The 22878-nt window shown below is 29.3% G+C and overlaps 1 protein-coding gene across 1 annotated transcript; it reads right to left on the bottom strand.

Annotated features, from left to right (window-relative positions):
* Nucleotides 1-4741: 4741 nt before the first annotated feature.
* LOC120197063 lies at nucleotides 4742-6762 on the bottom strand. Its single transcript, XM_039198698.1, has 6 exons — nucleotides 6381-6762; nucleotides 6080-6300; nucleotides 5785-6004; nucleotides 5314-5399; nucleotides 5106-5197; nucleotides 4742-5006 (listed from the first exon to the last, which is right to left on the bottom strand). The coding sequence occupies exons 1-6, from the start codon at nucleotides 6468-6470 to the stop codon at nucleotides 4774-4776; spliced, it is 942 nt and encodes a 313-aa protein (XP_039054629.1). The 5' UTR covers nucleotides 6471-6762; the 3' UTR covers nucleotides 4742-4773.
* Between the last annotated feature and the right edge of the window lie 16116 nt (nucleotides 6763-22878).

Below are 22878 nucleotides of genomic sequence, written 5' to 3'. Positions count from 1 at the left end.
TTGTTGGGCTCATTTCGATCGTTGTGATTGTATATTTATTTATGTGGTTGTTTATTCTCTTAAGATGGTAAAATTTATTTATGTAATATTTACGTGTGATCCTTGCATTGATCTCTTTGGGGATCATTCTATATCCACTGTATATGGATTTATTAATAAAATAAAATATTTTTGTGAAAAAAGAAAAAAAATAATATACTGCATTTGTTTCATTAGTTTACATCCCATTTGAATAAAAGAAGTTCAGAGATTAACATAATGTTAAAATAGGTATTTCGTCGGGTTAATGGATAGATATATATATATATATATATATTGATAAGATATTTATTATTATATAATGATATTAAAGTGATCTAAGATGATTCAGGTTATTAAATAAAATATAGATTAAATATGTGTGAATATCTAAATAATTAATTTTTAATTTATGATTGATTGATTAAAAATTAAGATGAACGTGCAAGGTTATTTACAGGAGTTATGAATTTTAAATTGTACGTGAGTAAATTTTTAATAGTATCTTATCTTCATATTAATAGGAGCGTTTTCCGTAAAATACTTGTGCGTTTCCTAACAAGTGGTGGGTTCAATACATGTAGATGAGTTTCTAACTAATGATGGACGGATTGAAAATTGAGGTTAATGTATTAGGTTATTTATTAAAGTTACTGTCGTCAAACTACACATTGGTTAATTTTTCTCACATCTCATTCTCATATTAGCCAGAGTGTTGTCTCTTAAAAGAATTTTGTGCTAATTTAAAAGATCAAAATTAAAGATTCAGGATTTCAACATCAAGATTTAAAATTTTCTGTTTACGGATGGTTTCAAATATAGTTTACCATCTAATTTTTATTTTTGATGATTTGATATGAAAAATCTTATATTAATTAATTTTCTATCAAAATTATTTTAATTCGAACCTTACTCCAAATATGAATAAGTAATAATTTTATTACTCCAACTATGATTTTTCAACCAGTAATGATTAGGCATGTAAACGTACTGAAACAACACGAACAAACCGAACCAACACGAATGAGGGTATGTTCATGTTCGCTCGTTTAACTTTAACCGAAAAAATGAACAAACACGAACATAAACGAAAAAAAAAATTTCTTGTTTGTGTTCGTTCGTTAAGGAATGTAGCTTGTTCGTGTTCGTTCGTTAAGGAATGTAGCTTGTTCATGTTCGTTCATGTTCGTTCATTTAAATGATAAACGAACACAAATGAATGAACATAAACGAACGGATGTAAACAAACATAATAAACGAACGGATGTAAACGAACACTAATGAACAAACGTAAACGAACACAATAAATGAACATAAACGAACGTAAACAAATATAAATGAATTTTTTTATTTCCTAACAATTTTATGATTATATTTTATTTAATTGTTTTGACCTTTTTTATTTGTATTTAAATTTAATTGAATTTTAAAATATTTATGAGTATTAGATTAAAATTTATTGGGCTTTAATATTTTAAATGGGTCTAGAGAGATTGGGCTAAACACACATAAACAAACATAAACAAACGAACATAAACGAATGAGCATGAACGAACATATTACCGAACATTCATGAACATAAATGAACGAACGAGCCCTCCGTTCATGTTCGTTCATTTAATTAAACGAACACAAAATCTTGTTCATGTTTGTTCGTTTAATAAATAAACGAACATAAATGAACTTCCCACCGAACAGTTCACGAATTCGTTTACAGGCCTAGAAATAATTATTCCTCAGGTTAGCTACCATTATTAGTTCAAATTCAAAAGAGAAATGTTAATTACATTTTTTATACATTTAATTAATAATTCAGTTAAATTGCAAGATTAAAAAATTATATCTAACCAATAACCAATTGGTCTAGTGGGATGAGGCACTAAGTCCCTTAAGCAAGGTTAGGAGTTCGAATCCTGATGTTTACGAATGGAGCAAACTGTGTTGGGAGGGTCAACATTGCCTCTACAATACCTGATCTGGATTAGTCGGTCAATAGATCGGATACAAGTGATTAATTCAAAAAAAAATCCAAACACTGTTAGATCCAATTTGAAACAACAGTTTCTCTTTGTTGTACAGTAATGATCATGGGCCCAATTTTCAATTCGAAAGCCTAATAAAATATTCCGTGAACGTGTATAAGCTTATTTTGTTTATTTGTTTTATCTGAATAAATATTAAAATTATATATTAATTTTGGTTAATAATATATATATATATATATATATATATATAATTTTGATTCCGTTTAAACAAAGAACAAATCATGTACGTTAAAAAAACAATAAATCATGTTCATATGAAGCCTGGCCCAACAACCAGAACAAGTGGGAGGTTTTCATTTTTCCTCTCGGAATGTTTATATAATTATTTTTTTTAATAGAAATGTTTATATAATTCATGATAAAAAGAATAATAAATGTTTATATAATTGATAAGATTATTTATTTCTTCAAATAGAATAAGATCTAAAGTATTACCATCGTAGTCATAATTGAAATGCTAAATTTATTATATATTTGATATTGAAGTTCAAGATTCAAACTTTAATAATTCCATTCAATCTCTAAACTTGTAATGATTTTCAAATGTTTAATAACCAACAATCAGTTGATCTAGTGGGATGAGGCACTAGATCTATTAAGCAAGGTAAGGGGTTCAAATCTTGGAGTTTGCGAATGGAGCAAATTGGATTGGGAGGGCCACCCTTGCTCTGAAGTACCTGATTTGGATTACATGATTTGGATTAGTCGGTCAATAGATTAAATATCAGTGATTAATTCAAAAAAAATGTTTAATAAATACTTTGGCTCTTAAAATATGGCCCAATTTTCATTTTTGGGTCAAATATAACCTTTAAGTTTCATTCAGTCAACGATTTTGTTTTTTTAGAATTATTACAGTTTATATAATTATTTACAATAAAAATATTTTTGTATGCATACTATTTTGTCAATTTTAGACTTTTTATTTTATTGTAACTTTCAATGAATTTTTTATATCTTTTATTTGATAATTATGTGTTAGTCATCAAACAATATATAATTAGTTTTTATTTTATTAGAATTTTTATTCTTAAAAGATTTTCTAAAACGATAGATTTCAACTAATTAATTCTTGTCACGTTAACATGTTTAATGACTAACACAAAATTATCACATTAGTATGGTAACTTCCATTATCTATAATTAAGGTGTTTTTAGTTTCATAAATTTATTTAATCGTGATTTTTCAAATAAAAGTTCAACTAAATAGGATAATAATCAATTTCTTATATAAATCTAATTTTAACTAATATTTATATTTATACTTATATGAAAATAATATTTTAGTTTTATATAAAATATAGATAAAAAATCCAAATCTAAATTTTAAATAATAATATAATTTATAAAATTTTAAATTTTAAACATAAACCATAAAACCGACACATAATTACTAAAGATCATATATAATTTTTATTTATTACCAGTTATAATTAATATTTAGGTCCAAAAAAAATTTGCAAAGAGGGATGCTACTTATCCAAACATAAATTATGCTTTCCACTAGAAACTGAAAATTCAATCTTGGAAAAGGAATTTCACCCAATCATGAACATACGACTGCATCCCTCAAATTGAACACCTGGCCTCTCTTCTTTCCCACCTGTCCAAACCTTGACTGGGTGTTCAACTTCATCTCTTGATGACTGCCAAGTATAATCAAAGTGTTGTACTAATCTAACTCCAGCTCATCCAGTCCATTTTTTTTATTAATTTAGAGTAATATAGAGTATATGTGTTTGAAAAATTCTCAAACAATTTAACATCCTGTAAATATCATGTTTGAATCTAAAATCTTTATAGATAACAATCATCTAATCACTTGATATCACTTGGATTGTACAAATTTTATCTTAATTTAAATCTTTCTTAATTGAAAACTCAAGTCCAAACTACACACTTTTTTCTTACCTAAATCTGAATAGCTTATGAACATAAATATCGTACGTGCAGTATGAATGAGTGGAGCCAACATAAGAGCCGAAAGGCCCATGTGTGGTGCAGGTGATGTTGGTTACATGTTGCACTCTCAAGCTCTTCTTTTTACTTGGTTGTCTGGTAACTAATAACACTTTGTTAGTGGTTGGCCCTTTTTAAGACGATGTCTGATCTGATGTTATGTGTCTGGTGATGGATAAGATGATGTTGAAATTCAGGGTTTCCGGTTTTCTCTTCTCATTCTCTATTTTCCAAGTGGGAAACAATTTGATTGCACCCAACAATACAAAACTGCATTTGTCATACGCTTTTGGTTGTACCAACAAGTTTATGTTCACATTCGTTTTGTCAACTGTGCTAAGTACTTGTTCCCAAAACCAATTTAGAATCATTATCAAGTCCTAATGGAACGCCCACTAGAGCAAACCAAAGACAACAACTGAGGGAGAGTGAGAATTGATGAAACTGTGGGGGGTCATTTCTATAATTATGGTCAAGAGTAATATCATACAAGCCAAAAGAGTTTCAAATCAGTCCACTTTCTGCAAACTCTTCAGACCACAACCCCATTTCTTTACATATGTTCAGAGTGAACCGTCTAAAGGTGGTGTTTCTGATAACAAGTGCCGATCACAATCCTCAAGTTAACTCCCAACTACAAAACCAAAAAATTATTAAAAACCAAATGTTTTTTTTCTTTTTTTTGGTAAATTAGTGATCAGACACTTCCATGGGGTTCCCAAAGCTATACTGCAAGTTACTTAAAAAGGTCTTAGCCACGTCGAGTCCCGGTGAAATAGTTGAAATCATGGTGCTGGACTCTAAGTTGTTTTAGCCATGAATCCGCAACGCTTAAAAGCGACACCAGCCTTTCTTGATCCCTTCCAGAATTCCATACGTTTCCTTGCATCTTGTAAGTTGCCAAGCCAAATGGTGGAAGGGAGATGCTTTCCCCTTCCTTCCGCTTCCTTTCGGGACTATCCATGTCATCTTCCAGGTCCATATCTGAACCATCAATAAACACAGACAAACATATATAAACATCTAGGAAGCAATCGACTCGACACTGATATCTTTAAGCAAGCACATTGACAGAAATAGCACCTTGGAAAGAAGATGATAGGGTGTGGTAAGTAAGGAAGCATGTGGATAAGTCTTTTATGGTCCTTCCCATGGGAATGTGATAAATTGGGTACCTATTACCGTCGACATTGAATAACAATCCTTAGTCAATAATAAAAAACAATACACTATGTCAAGACGAGGTTATGAATTATTTAACATGATCAGTGTGGAAGGGACAGAAAAAGACCAGGAAACTGCCATCCAACTAGCCGGAGAAAGATCTACGCTCCTCAATGACATCAAACCAGGGTATCTTCTCGATAATCCATTAATCTGTAAATAAGAGAGTATCATAACTTGATTCTTTTCTGTGATAAGAGTAAATATTTTAAAGCAATTGCATACGAAAATGCAAGCATTTACTCAGGAAAGGATGAGATTATAAGTTGATAACATGCTCAAAGAAAAGGAAAATATGAATCTTTAAAGAAAATAAAAAAAGAAAAAGGAATTTTCATACTCAAATGTCAAAAGTTTTATTTCATCTTTATAAGATGCTTATATTCTGACATGAACACAGCTAAATTTTATTGGTCCAGTCAGTTACATATTACATAATCAATCTTACTGCAGATAATATGCAAAATCAAAGCAAGGAGACAATTGAATCAGTAAAAAAGAAGATGGTATAAGCAAGGAATGAGGCAAAAAAGTTAACCTTATCCATGAGTGGAACTCTTCCATAAGGAGTTGATCTCTCGAAATACTGAAAGTAAAGATAACCCAACCGGTTATTCACATGCCAAAGGCTGTCCTGCTCGGAGCCGCCTTCCTCCGACGAGCATCCGTCCCATCTCCATACCTTGTCACTCTCGCTCTCATCACTCAATGAATCACTAAACGAATCCCTCTCGCCATCACCCGATTCATTCTCCTCCCTGTATAAGATTCCAATAAGATGCCTTCACATTTGCTTACGATCAACACCAATAGAATGAAGAAGAAGATTTTACCTAAAGCTGTTGACTGAAGAGTTGCTGGTGAAGATTTGAATGGCGGAGAGATACGGAACATAGTATTGAACCAAGGTTTCGCCGTTGTTCAAGACAATGGGAACACCAGCCCCATAAGCACTCCATTCGTCGTAACAATTCCAAAGACCACCTAGTGTGAAAAATTCAACATTTTCTCTCTCCCAAGGGTGCCATAAACGATTAAGGTTCCTAATCTCACTCTGCAAAAACGAACATCATAAACAATCAAAATCATATAAGAAGAACAACAACAAAAGAGGAGAAGAAGAAAAGGGTGAACCTTGGGGAGGAATTGGGATCTGACGGTGGGAGTTGTGCAATGGAGGAAGCAGGCAAGGTTTGATTGTGTCGACCCTGTTTCAAAAATCATGATTTCCGAACAAAGGAGACGGAGAGAGAGATTGGGACTTCTTTTTTTCTCCGCTTGTTTGTCTCTCAACCTCAAAAAACAGAGGGAACCGCAAAGAAAAACACAAAAGAAAAGAGAATGGGAAAAGAGATGAGGGATAGAGGAAGAGAGATTTTCGCGGATTTGGTTATATAATGTGAATTTGTGACTCGAGAGAAATTCTAAATGTTGACGTTTGGGCAGCTAAATTTAAGGAAACAGAAAAGGAAGAGAAAATTAAGATCAAACTCTCGCTGTTCAACCGAGTCAAAACTCAACACTACTCTGCTGTGATCAACAATTCAGAAACAAGTTTTGTCAAAAAAAAAAAGACCCTTCAACGTTTAAATTCTTAAAGTTAAATCCAAAAGTCACACTAGCAAGTGTTCAAAACACTCATATTCCAACACCAAGAAACAAAAAAGGGATGTCAAAGAAAATAAAGGAAATTTTTTATTCTAACGAGTCCAAGCTCTTTTGTTAAAATTTCAACAGAAACCGATGATTTCTGGGTAAAATATTTGTTTGGTTTTGGATTTTCCACTCGAATGGAGAGGTATTCTCTAACACAAAATGAGAAAAAAAAAAGGAAACAACTTCTTTCCCAGAGCACAACCACAACAGGGTGTAGTGTGGGTTTAGACCGATGAGAGAAACAGAGAAGATCTAAGCGAAAATATCGAATTTATTAACAGAACTATCGGTCTCTCAATACTTTTTCTAGAAACAACTAACCAAAACGAGATATCAAAGTCAATAATAATTATGGTATCTGATTATTCATATTTATTATCATTTATAACTCTTGTGAAAATATGAAAATAAGAATAATATTTAATCCTCTTAAATAATAAAAATAAATAAATTATATCAAATATCGTTAATTTATTAAATTCTAAAATTATATCGGTTTTATTATTTAACTTTCAATGAATTCAATTATAACATTAAATTTTGATTTTAACTTTAACTACATCATCATACTATTGATTCAAAAATAACATAATAATATGAGCAATAATTTTATCAATATGATGATATAATCAAAAGAATATTATTTTAGTGTGACTATAAAATATTAGAATGAAAAGATTATATAAATTTTAATTCTTTTACTTTTTTTATTTTTCTCGTTTTAACTCTTTTTATCTCATCTAATTTAAAATATCGTTATCCTTAACGACATTAATCGACATTTGTTAAAATCAGTTATTGTCACCTATTATTATCGACGACTATTGAAATTTCAAAAAATACATCTTTTATTTTATTTTTTTCCTTAAAACTTTAATATAATCTTAACTTTAAAGGTACAATTAATAAAATTAACACTCGATGTTTGTACAAATGATTATTTTGTCTCATTTTTTTCTTTTGGAACATTAGCTCTCTACTATTCAAATTTCGATTAAAATCATCATTGTTAGATGAAAATCATTAAAAATAAAAGAAAAGAGATACAAGCTCATGAAGCAATCTACAAAGCAATGAAACCCAAAACTAATAGATTACTGTCACAAAACAAAATTTTCAACAAGGTGCACCTCATCTCTCTCTTCAATTCTTCATCTAAATGTGACAAATCATGAGCTTAAAGGTACTAAAGAAAATGAAGTTGAGCTCTCTCGCCCCTCACCAGTGAACAAAGCTATAAAATCCAAAGCCGATCAAATAACTATCAGTAAACAAAAATCTCAACAATGATATATTATATACATGGATATCCATGTTATAGGTAAGGGGTCAATGGTTTCTTCCAAATTTTGATGATCTAGTTACTTCTGAAGCCATTAATAGTTTTTAAATTACTACAACTAAGGGGTTGTTTGTTACCTTCTTAATGGAACCATTCAGCGCGTTTGTTTCGTACCTCTGAATGATTCAATGCTGACTGATTCAGCAAAACAGTGTTGAATGATTCAGCACATAAGTACATTTCGAATGATTCAGAGCCATTATCAAACAGTATGTCACATTCAGAGTTAATTCATACAGAGCCTCTGAATCATTCAGCGTTTGAATCATTCAACGCTTAATCATTCTGAAGTAAACAAACAACCCCTAAGTATTTGTCCTTCCCAAAATTCTTTAGTATAATTATTTTTAGGATACTATTAGTTTTAAAATTAATGACATTAAGTTTTAATCCCAGATTTGTATGGTTTAAGAACATTTTAACACCTTATGAATATCAGAATTAATGACATTAAACTCTTAATCTCTTAAATTTGTAATTTAATTACTTTTTAAGATTCTATTTATTTCGAAATTAAATAACTTGTGCTCCTCATAATTCAGTTCTGGCTCCATCCCTAACTATACAATATAATATTCTAATGCACATTATTATGTTTTGTATATCCAATTATATGTATATTATTTAATCATATACATTATATTCACTGGTTATTAACCTTACTATAATATATGAGTAATGAAAATTATATTACAACTATTTTATTTAAAAAATAATAAAATTAAACCTATCAAACGAATTTAGTAATAAAAAAGAGTGTTTAATTTTTTTAAAATATATAATAACTTATAATCATCATATATTATTAAAAAATAATAAAATTATCTCTTCTTAATAGTTTTTGGACAAAAGTTCCATTCGCTTAACAGCGTCGTAATCTTTTTACGTTTTGCCTAAGATATCTAACAGGTATTCCGGTGAAACGCGTCAACATACGAGCAAATACGGTTAAATATTAGTAATAAATAATAAATTGTAAAAATGTTGAAAGTTAGCAAATAAGCCACGCAATAAAAGAGAAATAAAGGATTTATATAGTGGAATAAAATACAGTAAATGGACACGTGGGTTAATGGACACGAGGTAGCCAGACATAACTTCATGTGTTTAGCTGTCTATATAGCAATAGTTTTGGAAATCAATATTTTAATTTGAAATTGATTTTATGTTAAAAAAAATATATTAAGAGATGGGATTATTTTATTTTAATATTTTTTTTGAAGGAAATAAATATTTTATTTTATTATTTGAATGAGGAAGAATAGAACATGAAGTGTAAAGTGTCGTATTGAACGAATGTAAGAATTTAAGTCAATATAAACTAAAGAAGTTATGTTTAAAGTTTTAGGGAATACTAAATTATAAATTTTAGAAAATATAAAATAAAATAATAATAAAATTTAAAAATTTAAAAAAATTACAGTCAATTCTTGAGTGTCATGTGATCGTATGAATCTGAAACTCGTTTTGTTTTCTTTGATAAGGTGAATGATATTTTGTTCTGTCCAATGTAAATTCAGCTCAATGATGAAATTATAAACATAAATATCTGTAAATGTTTATAAAGGACAGAGTTAATAACCAATATTATAAAATTTAAATCATTAAATTTTAAAAATAAAAAGTAGGTAGATGTGATATTAAATTAAAAAAATAAAAATACTGAGTCTGAACTGACTCGGTTGCCTGTAAATGAGCACACATAAGGGCAGTCCCCACTCACAGGACCACCTCCTAGGGTGCATTTGGTTCACGGAATATAAGATTACCAGTGGGAATAAAAGATTACCAGGGAATAGGATTACTGGGAATGTTGTATTTTGTGTTTGGTTAGTTTAGCAGAAATGTAAGATTACCGTGTTTGGTCAAAGGAATAAAAGATTATTGGAATGTATATTTGACCAAATTGTCCTTATTATATATTTGTATAATATTACAAATTGTAAAATATTTATATATTTTCTTTAAAAAATTAAATTCATAATATTTATATAATTTTTTTACAAAATTAAAAATATAAAAAATGTTTAATGAAAGGGTAAAAAAAATTTAACCCCTAAACTTCATATAAAATTTTAATTATAGACTTTTTTTGTAAATCTAAAATAATTTAAGGATAAATTTGTAATTTAACCTTCGTAGAATTTTTATTATTCAATGACAGAAGAAGGATATTTTTGAAAAAAAATAAAAAATTAAGGGCATTTTAGTCCAAAACGCCGGTAATGTTACAATACCTAAGGGAAGGGAGGTAATGACATTCCCGGTAATATACCCAAAAAAATCTACTATTGATAATAAAACATTATCGGGAATGAGATTCCCAGCCAACCAAACATGGGAATGTGGGATTCCCATCCCATGGGAATCCCACATTCCTTGAGCCAAACACCCCCTAATGTAATAAATAATAATTTTATTTTTCTCAGGTTTTGTGAATATATTATTGTTTTGTTAAGTATTTTAAATATTAAAAGTTACAAAATGGTCATTCGACTATTCATATATTTCAAACTCGTCATTTTTCATTAAAAAAATGACAATCGTCTGAGCTAAATGTTAACATGTTGATTGTGACATGACAAAATTATATTTCAATAATGTCTACTAACACAATCATTGCTTTCAATTAATGACTTGACGACCTAATATAAATGGAGAGTCGATCTATAAAATACAACTCAAACGGTTCTGATATCATATTTTATCATATTATAGTCAACAGTTTAACTTACAACTCAGATGGTCGTCAAATTTTTAATGAAAAATAATAAGTTTAGAACATATGAATAGTCAGGTGACCATTTTGTAACTTTAAATAGTCAGAGAACTCAACAAAACAATAACCTATAGTCGATAAATCATTTTTTAACTTTTAATAGCTAAAAACTAAACAAAACAATGTCTTATAATTAAAGGATTATTTTTATACTTTACCCTAATATTTATTATTAACACTCTTTAAGTCGCGATGGTTTAACGTATGATTATTCTCATAGGCAAGGTTAAAAATATTCGATAAGATTATTATCGTAGGAGAAACCACATCAAATGGAAAAGAGTTACACATACACCGTTAAAGTTTATTATGATCTCCCCTAATGATAGTGGCATGTACATAAAGTATCTAGAACATGGTCTTAAGTTTTCATATTTGTTTTGTATTAACATAATTTTATAAAATACATGAAAGTTAATATTAATGATGATATGAACACGTAAAACATACATGGTATGGTTATGAAGTGATATGGCATCTTATGAACAAACAAATTAAGCATAGCTGCATAAGTACTTAAATGTATCAAAATTGATAAATGATCGTTTGAAATTTTATAAGTTCGTTTGATTATTTGTATATATATTTTTTAAATTGATAATCAAATTCAAATTAATTTTGATTTTTTAAATATGTCATTTCTAATTTAGTTATAATTATTAAATCGGGGTGAAGATATTACATGAAAAACCTCCTAAGAATTATCATCCAGACAAATAACAACGTATATTATACATTAATCACTTAGTGGCAGTCAAATTAGTTCATTTGATAGTGGCAATGCCACTACCTACTCTAGTCTAGTGGCAATACGGAAATGGCGACTGAAAAAAGTATCTGAAATCGGTTAATTAATTTCTAGAGTTCAAACATAAATTATTACCAATCTTAATGATTGCATCTGTTCTCCAGAATGAAGAGGATAAGGACGCAACAAGAGAGAACATAGTTTAGATTTGGTGGCACATCTTCTTGACGAATGACCAGGGCTTATAAGGATTAGCTCATCATCGAGATATTCCATGTCAGCCTTGTAGAGCTGCGTTGTATCCCGTTAAAAGTGATCCGCGTATATTATTCTTGAGTTTTACGGTTGATGGGAATCTTAAAACATCTTTGATCTTTTGATATCAAGGGAATTTCGAAAGACAGAGAGAGAATATCTTAAAAGAAAGAATCTCGAATAATTAACCTTCTTTAAAAAAAATCACGATTAATTGATGTGACTTTTAATAAATTCAAATTCATCCACATAATATATCATAATCAAATCTATCATCACCTGGATATATTAACATAATCCACTAGTATATGGGTAGCCATTATACCCTCTTTGGTCATTAAGATTGTAGATCTTTAGTAGTCAAAACAAAGCTTTCTTGTTGGTGAGGTCTAGGGTTGTAAATGAGACGAGATAGATCGCGAATTACTCGAGATTGACTCGGTCAATGCTCGATAAATACTCGGATCGGATGGACTCGACTCGAATTCTTAACGAGCCGAAATGAGCTACTTGATACTCGACTCGAAATGCTCGTGAGCTACTCGACTCGAAATGCTTGTGAGCAGCTCGAAAATATAATATATTAAGATTTTATTTTTTTTAAATACATTATTAATAATATTAACATTTATGTGTTGATTTTTTTTAAATGCAGTAAGGTTTTCATGTATTTAAGATTCATGTTCGAGTTTGAGTTTGAGGCTTCAATTTAGTTAAGTTTAAGATTTTTTTTCATTTCGAGCTGCTCACGAGTCGGTTCAGGATTTCGAGTCCGAGTCGAGCTTAAAAATTTTAAGCTCGCGAGTTTTCGAGTCGAGTCGAGCTCCATTTCAGAGTTTCGAGTCGAGTTGAGCTCAACAATACTCGAGCTCGACTCGGCTCGTTTACACCCCTAGCGAGCAGGGGCATGGCTGAGAGTGTGCAAAGTGCGTGACGGCGCAGGGCCCCAAAAAATAAGGGCCCCAAAATCGAGTATATCTATCGGTTGTTGCCATTAAGAAGAATAAAAATAGGTATAGAGCAATGGTTAGATTGTTGGGCTCATGACTTTGTTGATCCTAAATTCGAATCTCGTTAACAAGTAAAATTATTTTTGGGAAAACAATGCAAGTGGGTTTGCTCAGTGTAATACAGCTGTAAATTTTTTATTATTTCAGAAAAATAAGTTCAAGATCTAACATATGACCTCTAACAACTTAATCACGGCCATGATTGAAAAATTAGGAAGGATCTACGTACAAGGCTTTGACAAATGTAAGGCACAGCAAATTTCTACAGTTTGGCTGGTTGGCACTATATTTGCGGCTAAGTGGTTATTTGGAACATGGTGTAAGTAAGCAAGTAAATGAACTGAACGTTCAGCGAACCGTTTATAAACCTTGCGGTGGGAAGTTCGTTTATGTGCGTTTATTTATTAAATGAACGAACATGAACAATATTTTGTGTTCGCTTAATTAAATGAACGAACACGAACATAGGTCTCGTTCGTTTATTTACGTTCGTGAACGTTCGGTTATGTTCGTTCGTTTATGTTCGCTCATTTATGTTTAACCCAATCTTATTAAATCAATTTTGGTGACCAATTTGTAGGTATCTTAAAAATATTAATTAATCTGATATTCTGATGACCAACTCCATAATTAACCCAATTTTATTTGGAGATTAAATCCAATATGTTAACCGGTGAGGCACCTCGCACCTATATTTATTTTCCCCTCTTTTTTTCAAATCCTAGTGTTCACTGGAGAGTGGAGACGGTCAATGAAAGCTTCAAAACAAATTAAACTATAGTGTAATATGAAGTTTTACATATATGTTTTCATCTCTTTCTCTGTTTTATTTGGCTTGATAGTTAATATGTAAAGTTATTGCAGGTATCTTCACATCTAAAACTCAAGAAAACATCATACTTCTTTCTAGAAATAGATGAGAAGATAAAAGTAATAATCAGAAGTATATGAGCATCAGTAAAGAGAAAAATATATTGAATTTGTCAGAAAATAAAACAAAGGTTTCTATGCAATTTCTGAAAAAGAGAAAAATATTTGATATCTTCAAATATTTAATTACTGTTAATCAGCTCTTATGCTATTTATTACTGTAGATTTGGTTGATTTGCATTGTCGACTATTTTTCATGAAAGAACAATGGAAGGTAAGGTCTCTAACGTTTATGTTCGTTTATGTTCGTTTATTTATTAAATGAACGAACATGAATAAATTATATTCCTTAATGAATGAACATGAACAAATTTTTATTTATTTATTTATGTTCGTGTTCGTTTATATTCGTTTATTTATTAAATAAATAAATATAAATATACCTCCATTCATATTCCTTATGTTCGTTTACAGTCGTAGCTGCAAGGAAGGACCGATCTATTGTTGTAGTTAAGAGGACAATGATTGTATGAAGCAGGCTGGGTAAATAGTAATGGAGAGGCTAGGGGAATGAAGTTTTGTGCAGAACCAATAGAGATGAGGGTTGTTGTCCTTTGCATTTATGCTTGTGGGACCGATTAGAGAGAGATGGAGTGTGTGGATGATGTTTCCACCAAAACAGCCATCGTTGCCAATTGTTGATATCTTTTAGGTCTAACAACTTGGGTTGAAAAAACAAAGACTTGGGGATCCTATATAATAGACCTGTGAATCAAAGGATAAGTAAGGAAAGGGGATGCTAAGTAGGACTCTGGTCCACACTTTGATGAATCCGGTCTAGCTTATAGTCTTCTACAAATCACAAATCAAATTATAGAATTATATATTATCCGTGATATAAATAAATCGAGTTTAAATAAATAAGATTATATTTATATTTTTTTATTTTTTTAAGGTATTTAGGTTTGATTCATTTAACGTTTGTGAATATTTTTATTTATATTTTCACCAAATGTTTATTTATATGTTTATAAACCGTAGAAAATTATAAATAGGAAAATTATGACACTAGTCCTTTACAGTTTTAAAATTCAAAATTCACATTGTGTTCAATTTAATTCATACTTTCATTAATATCTAATATATAAAAAAACTAAAAAAAAATGAAAATAAAGTAAATTAACTTATAAACAAGTCAATAAAAAATTAATATCTAAAACAAATCATATCCGTGATAAAAAAAAATAATAAATAAATAAAAAGCAAGGAAACAGAGTAGGTATATGATCCTAGCATATATGGATTGAGTGTCGTTTTGTCATCTCCCATTAATATTCTGACCTATTGGATAAACGTCAAACGCCTATATATCAAGATGAATTAATCAGGTAAGCATGGAAAGATTACAACTATTTTTTTAATACAAAGATTATCAGCATAAAGTCTACTTTATTAATTATGCACATTAAACGTGTTTTAGGATGTAAGTAGTAGTTGGGAAAACAGTAAAGCAAATGCTCCTTATTTTTATCCAATCCTGAAGTGTAATTGCGCCTGTTTCTGCTCCTTAATTTTTGTGTTATATAATCATATATGGTATAAGTCATAATAATTTGTTTGCCGTAAAACCAATTACGGAATTAGTTTTCCCCGAAATTCCGTGTTTGTTTCATATAATTCATTTTTCGGAAAATGTTTTCTCGTGTTTGTTTCATGTAATTCGTTTTTCGGAAAATGTTTTCATGTGTTTGTTTTACGTAATTCGTTTTCCGGAACATAATTCATTTTCCTAGTAACAGAATTTCCTTTGTGTTTTCTGTAAAATGACTTACGGATTCATTTTCCGTAAGTCATTTTCTGAACTTTTCACTTCAAACAATAAATAATCAAAATAATTTTATTTTATGAATTTAATATTAATAAAATATTTTAATATCATTTTCATCAAAATATTAATTATTAAAATATTTTAATATTTATAATAATAATATAATATTATATTTTTAATATTATATAAAATAATCAATTATATTATAATAATATAAGATATTATATTTTTATTTTAATAATATATAATAAAAAAATTTATATATTTAATAATGAATAATATTATTTATATATTTAAATAATATTTTAATAGAGATATTTAAAATATACTAATTAATATTTTTAAAATATAATATAACACTATTACTTTAATAAATAATTAATATATTTTATAATATTTTTATTTCACTAAAATATACCAATATTAATATTTTTATTAATAAAATTATAAAACTAATATTTAATAATAAATAAATTATTTTAATATTTTAAAATAATAATATTAAGTTTTATCATAAATAATATTATTTATTATATTTAAAATTTGTAATAAATAATTTTTAAAAAAACCTTCAATTAGTGGAAAAAAAATTTAAATAACATATTCCAAACATCATAAAATGTTTTCCAGATGTTTTTCAGAAAAATATAATTCATTTTACGAAAAATATTTTCCGGAAAACGTTTTCCAGAAATGTAATTCATTTTCCAGTAATTCAAATTCTAGTAATTCATTTTCTGGAAAACCAATTACAACCAAACAAACAGACCCTAAATTTAAAACGCCTTTGTTTTATAAAATTTTCATCTGATAGTTATATATGTTATATTTTGACTCAAATTATAATTGACAATTAAATTACATTTTGATGTTAATTTATAGGTTAAAAATTATTTGGTGATTAAAAGTTTATTTAGTTAATTCCTCTGAAATAAGGATTTTAGTGACCAAGTATATGACTTTAAAAATAGAGAGTATTTTTTAACCTTTAAAATTATGAGAGATGATTATTTTGGAGAGATATAATAATTTTTTAGGTCTCTATGAATTTTGAGGTTTATGTTGCAGAGATGAATTTTATAGGGATATTGAAAGAGTAATTTGATATACTTCGGGTTTTGATATAAATACTGAATTTTAGGATACATGAGATATTATGTATTTGTACCATTTGTGATCTCTATATTATTATAGTTTGACTCGAACTTAATGTGACACAAATTAATTAAGAAATATTTGGATAAAGTAAGAAACCTATTTTGATTAAAAGTGTAAAGCTTTTCTTTTTATACGTATAAAACCTACTTTGAATATATTTCTATTTCTTTGTAATCAAATATTTATCCTTATATTAGGATTTACGAAGCTCAAATGAACAACCGAAATAATTTGTCAATAGATAACCTTTACAAACTCCCTAGCTTTTCAAATGCTTAGCTAGAACCAAAACCCTTTTACAGAAAGAAAAGAAAATAAACAAAGAAACCTCTAAAAGGTAGGTGTTTACAAACTTAAACCTCACAAAAATACAACTATTTACAAGAGAAAGGAAATAAAGAGTGAAAAGCTCGTCTCTTATGTTTGATTGCTTGGATATGTGTTCTAACACTTATTCAAGTGTCTTGAACTTGTATTTATATGTTAAAATGTGTTTGTGTCGTTTCTAGCCGTTGGGGATGTTTTCTCTGCAAAATAAAATTATCATGGACAGTGAGTATCAATACTTCTTTAATGAGTATCAATACTTCCTTTAACACTTTTAAATAAAACTAGTCGTTCGGCCTGACAGTATCGATATTATGCTCATGGTATCGATACTACTATGTAAAGTAGTATCGGTACCCCTTTTGGTATGATACTTATTTTGCATTCTAGAATTTGAGCAAGCATGTAGTATTGATACTACCTTGAGAGTATCGGTACCATGTGAACAATATCGATATTGTTCATGCAGTATCGATATTGTAAGAATAGTATCGGTACTAAGTACCCAGAAAAGCATTTTGTGCTAAAATCTAATTTTAATGGACTTTGAATTATTTTTGAAAACTTTTGAAAACTTTGAACAAAATCATTCAAGTCCAAAAACATTTTTCCTTAATTTGTTATATCAAAAAATAATAAAACATGGTTCAGCAATCTCCTCATTTTTTATATAAAAAACGTTTGATTTTTTTTTTGCAAAACTCCCCCTTAGTAAAACTTTTAATAAAAAAGAGACATATTTTGGAAAATATAAAACCTCCCCATTTTTCATTAAGAAAATGAATTTTTCAAATCATATTTCTCTCCCTTTTTGTTATATAAAAAATAATTCAACTTTAAAGTTTAAAAATAACAATTGAGAGTAAGTGGTAAATTTAACATTAAAATCCTTTAAAAAATCAAAGCTCCCCCTCAGTAAAAACATTCCAAATAAAAATTTGACTTTAAAGCTTGACACTTAAAAAAATTGAATTTCAACAAAGATAAAAAAAACATGTTAGTAGCACATGAAATTCAATATATCCAAGTCTAATAAACTTTATGCAATACCAATGTTGAAATTAAATGCATAAGCATAAACCTATCCAAAAATGTTCTGCATTTGAAAAAAATGATATAACTTGTTAGAGAGATATCATTTGCATTTAAACCACATGCATAAACATTCAAATTAAGGTCAAAAATTAAAATTTGTAAAATCAAAGTATTTGAAAATTTGATATAAATTGTTAAAGAGATATCATTTGCATTTAAAACCAATTTTGCCCAAAAAATCATTATGATAAACTAAAAATTATGAAAAATCATTAAAACTTTAAAATATCCTTCATAATACACTTTTCAACATACATGAGATGGAAAACATAAATCATTTAAAATCAAAACTCATGCATGCATACAACAAACAGACAACCAATTAATCAAATCAAAAGCATTAAGCTTAGAGATTACCCATTCCTTTTCAAGTGTGGCTAGAGCATTTGAATATATTCACTTTCATCACCATTGCTCCCACACACCTACAAGAGACATTTAAGTAGATTTTGGTATCCAAATTGCTTTGGATCCTTGAACGTTAGTTTCAATGCCTCTTGTTCCTTTTGGAACTCATACTTGTCTAATTTTAAAAGATTTTCTTTTCTTTATAGGACAAACATATTCCATATGACCATGAAAATGACAATGTGAACATTTTGCCATTTTTAAAATAGATGAATTGTTTTTCGAAATGATTTCTTTTTCTTTTGTTAAACATTAAAGCCTAAGCTTAACTTTCAAATCAAGATTTTCTTTTTCCAAATCTTCAATTTTGGTTTTTGAAAGCTCAAAATCATTTTTTCAAAATTTTATTTTTCTTTTCAAAATCCAATTTTGTTTTCAAAAGAGAATCATTTTCAACCATGAATTTTGAAATCAATATCTTATATTTGGAATTCATGGTCTAAATTCCAAATACAATTCATCATAGGCAGCTTGTAACTCATCAAACGAATAATAATTTAATTCATTAGATTTTGAAGTTACCATTAAATCTTCATTAATGGCTATAAGGTATAGGTTGGTTACTTCATCTTCATCATTGGAGTCATCTTTATCACTCCAAACTGCCAAAAATGGCTTCTTCTTACTTGATACATTCTTCTTTAGGAGGGGACAATCATACTTGACATGCCCCGTTCTTTGACATTCGAAGCACACTAGGGGACCATTCTTTTTGCTTGATTCATACTTCACTTCTTTGGAAGTCGTGAATCTCTTGAATATTTTGAAGAGCTTGGTCATCTCTTTTTCTTCATCATCATCTTTATCCACCTCTTCATTTGTATCTTGATTGCTCTCATTGGTGGATTTGAAGGCAATGTCCACTTCCTTCTTCTTCTTCTTATTCTCTTCATCATCATCTTATTCTTCTTCTTCTTTTCTTCATCATCATCTTATTCTTTTACCATCAAATCATGAGTGAGAAGAGAACCGATAAGCTCATCAAGAGTGAGTGTTTGAGGTTCTTAGCTTCGATAATCGACATCTTCTTTGATTGCCAATACTTCGGAATAATGTAGATCGTCTTCCTCACAAGTTTCTAATTAGGGATTACTTCTCCAAATCCCTTGAGGTCGTTGACAATCACGAAAAATATATCCGTCATAGTTTTGATGTCTTCATCAAGTTTCATCTTGAAATTCTCATAGCTATGGTTGAGAAGACTGATTTTGGTTTCCTTTACTTCGTTGGTTCCTTCATGAGTGACTTGGAGCATGTCCAAATCTCCTTGTCATTAGAACAAAATGATACTCTTTCATATTCACCCGGGCCTAATGCACAAAGGAGGATGTGCATAGCATTTGCATTGAGTTGGAACTTTTTTTCTCTCCATCACTCCAATCATCCATCTCATCAGTTGGAATAGAGTATCCTTTAACGATTGAGTTCGAAGATCCTAGATCGTTGGCTAGATTGAAGAGCATCATCATATTCTTCCAATAGGCATAATTTGCTCCATTGAAATAAGGTGGCTTGTTAACCGGTTGAGAGTCTTTAATATAATAGGAGTCGGATGTCGAATCCATCTTCTTGTCAGTTATGTCAGAAATTAGTAGAGTTTCTTCAAGGATCGTCTCAAGGTGATTAAACCTTCTAATGGGTCAAGATATGATACCAATTGTTTGGATTTACGAAGCTCAAGTGAACAATTGAAATGATTTTCCAAGATGGGGTGAATTGGCTTTTTAAGAATTTTAGGGAGTAAGGAGATTTAAAAGATAAGAAAAATGATGCATAAGGATTTATAGTGGTTCAACTCCCTCAATGAAGTCTACATCCACTACCTAAGCTTATCACTTAGGATTTTCCAACAAATTCACTGATTTGGTTTCTTTTTCAAGGATAAAGAGATAACATTTACAAACTCCCTAGCTTTTCAAAGGCTTAGTTGGAACAAAAACCCCTTTACAAAAGGAAAAGAAAGTAAACAAAGAAACCTCTAAAAGGTAGGTGTTTACAAACTTAAACCTCACAAAAGCACAACTATAAAGCTCTTATCTTGTGTTTGATTACCTGGATAGGTGTTCTAACACTTCTTCAAGTGTCTTGAACTTGTATTTATATGTTGAAATGTATTTGTGACTTTTCTAGCCGTTGGGAATAATTTGGAGCCGTTGAGAATGTTTTCTCTACAAAATAAAACTGTCTAAGACAGGGAGTATCGATACTCATTTGATGAGTATATGTACTTCCTTTAATATTTTTAATTAAAACTAGTTATTACTAGCCTTTGGACCTGACGGTATCAATATTATGCTCATGGTATCGATACTACTATGTAAAGTAGTATCAGTACCCTTTTGGGTATCAGTACCTATTTTGTATTCTGGAATTTGAGCAAGCTGGTAGTATCGATACTATCTTGAGAGTATCGATACTATCTTGAGAGTATCGATACTTCTCTTACCTTTGGTATCGGTACCACATGAAGAATATCGGTATTGTTCATGCAGTATCGATAAAGTAAGAACACTACCGGTACTAAATACCCAGAAAAGCATTTTTGTGATCAAATTCAATTTTAATGGGTTTTGAATTATTTTTGAAAACTTTGAACAAATTCAATTCAAGTCTAAAAATATTTTGCCTTAATTTGTTATATCAAAATATAATAAAACATGGTTTAATACCTTACATATAGATACTAGAGGTTAGGGTTAGATGTTAAGTTGTTTTCTCTAAATACTTTTGTATTCTTCTTATTTTTACATTAGTGAAAATTCTCCTCTTTTGTACGTGATTTTTTTAAAGAGTTTTCCACGTGAAATCTCAGAGTCTCTTTTATTGGACAATCATTACGTATGTCGTTATCATCTAACAAGCTGATATCAGAGCTTTTGGATTATTTGTTTCGATCATGATAATGACATCCGTGAAATATGAAATTTCATTATTGGATCGCAAAACCAAATTCAAGTTGGACAGATTTGAGAAGTAATCATATTTTCGTTAGGTACTCTAGATTCAAAATATTAGCCTCTCTTATTATGATGGAATGATAGAAAAAACACTATCAAGTTTTATATTCTTTAGGATTCAATAGTTTTAGATGATGTGTTTTGTTGATTTCTCTTATGTGTCAGATGTCAGCATTGTTGGTGAAAATATCTTAATTGAATCAAATGGAAAAGAATTTTGTGTTGAACAAGACAATCGTGAGTATAATGATTTTGGAAAGTAGAAAAGAATTTGATTTCGTGAGTATACAAAATTTGAGAAGAACAAGAAAGTTCAATTTGTCACATAGATTGTAACAAAAAAGATAAAATTTTCATTGATGATCAGGATGATGTTGTACATGATATTACTCATGGTGATACAGTTGTGAGCAAAGTTGGCACATGATTTTCTTACTAATGCAAAGATTATATTCAAGCTTGGGTAATGCTTGGATTCGATTGACAATCATTATTGAAGAATTCTCACTTAAGGGGTTTCGTGGCAGAATGTAGATAATATGTTCTCAAGGTTGAGAACTTGTTTGTCGTTGTGAGGAAGTTATGCTTTTGTTGAGTTTAGTTATTTCATCGAATTTGAGATTTTGTCTCAAACTCCTTGCACTTTCAAAATTTGTGTCAAGGTGGAGATTGTTAGAGTTTGAATTGAAGTCAATATGACACAAAGCAATTAAGAAATAATTAGGGAAATTAAGAAACCTAGTTTGATTAAAAGTGTGAATATTTTCTTTCTTTTATGTAGAAACCTACTTTGAGTACATTTATACTTTATAAGTTTACTTTGTAGTATCTATCCTTATAAATAGATACTAGGATTATGGTTAGATGTTAGGTTATCATTGGAGATTCCTCTTGTATTCTTCTTCTTTCGACAATAGTGAACTTTCTCATATTTTGCCCGTGATTTTTCTCGAAAGGATTTTCCACGTTAAGTTTTATTGTCTATTTTATTGGGAGATCATTATACATGATGTTATCATATAACAATATTAATTCAATTTCTATCAATTTTTAAAATTGATAGACAATCGAATATAATTTTACATTTAAAAAAACATTAATCATTCTGAACAAATTGTATAACAATGGAGGTAATGGTTCATGATGGTTATACTTAGTTTATCTTTTTTGGTGTGAGTAGAGAGACATCGATGATGAAG

Source organism: Hibiscus syriacus, unplaced genomic scaffold (assembly GCF_006381635.1).
Source record: "Hibiscus syriacus cultivar Baekdansim isolate YM2019G1 unplaced genomic scaffold, ASM638163v2 tig00117040_pilon, whole genome shotgun sequence".
NCBI lineage: Eukaryota > Viridiplantae > Streptophyta > Magnoliopsida > Malvales > Malvaceae > Hibiscus > Hibiscus syriacus.
The sequence above is the reverse complement of the archived record's forward strand: the minus strand, read 5'-3'. Positions and strand labels throughout refer to the sequence as shown.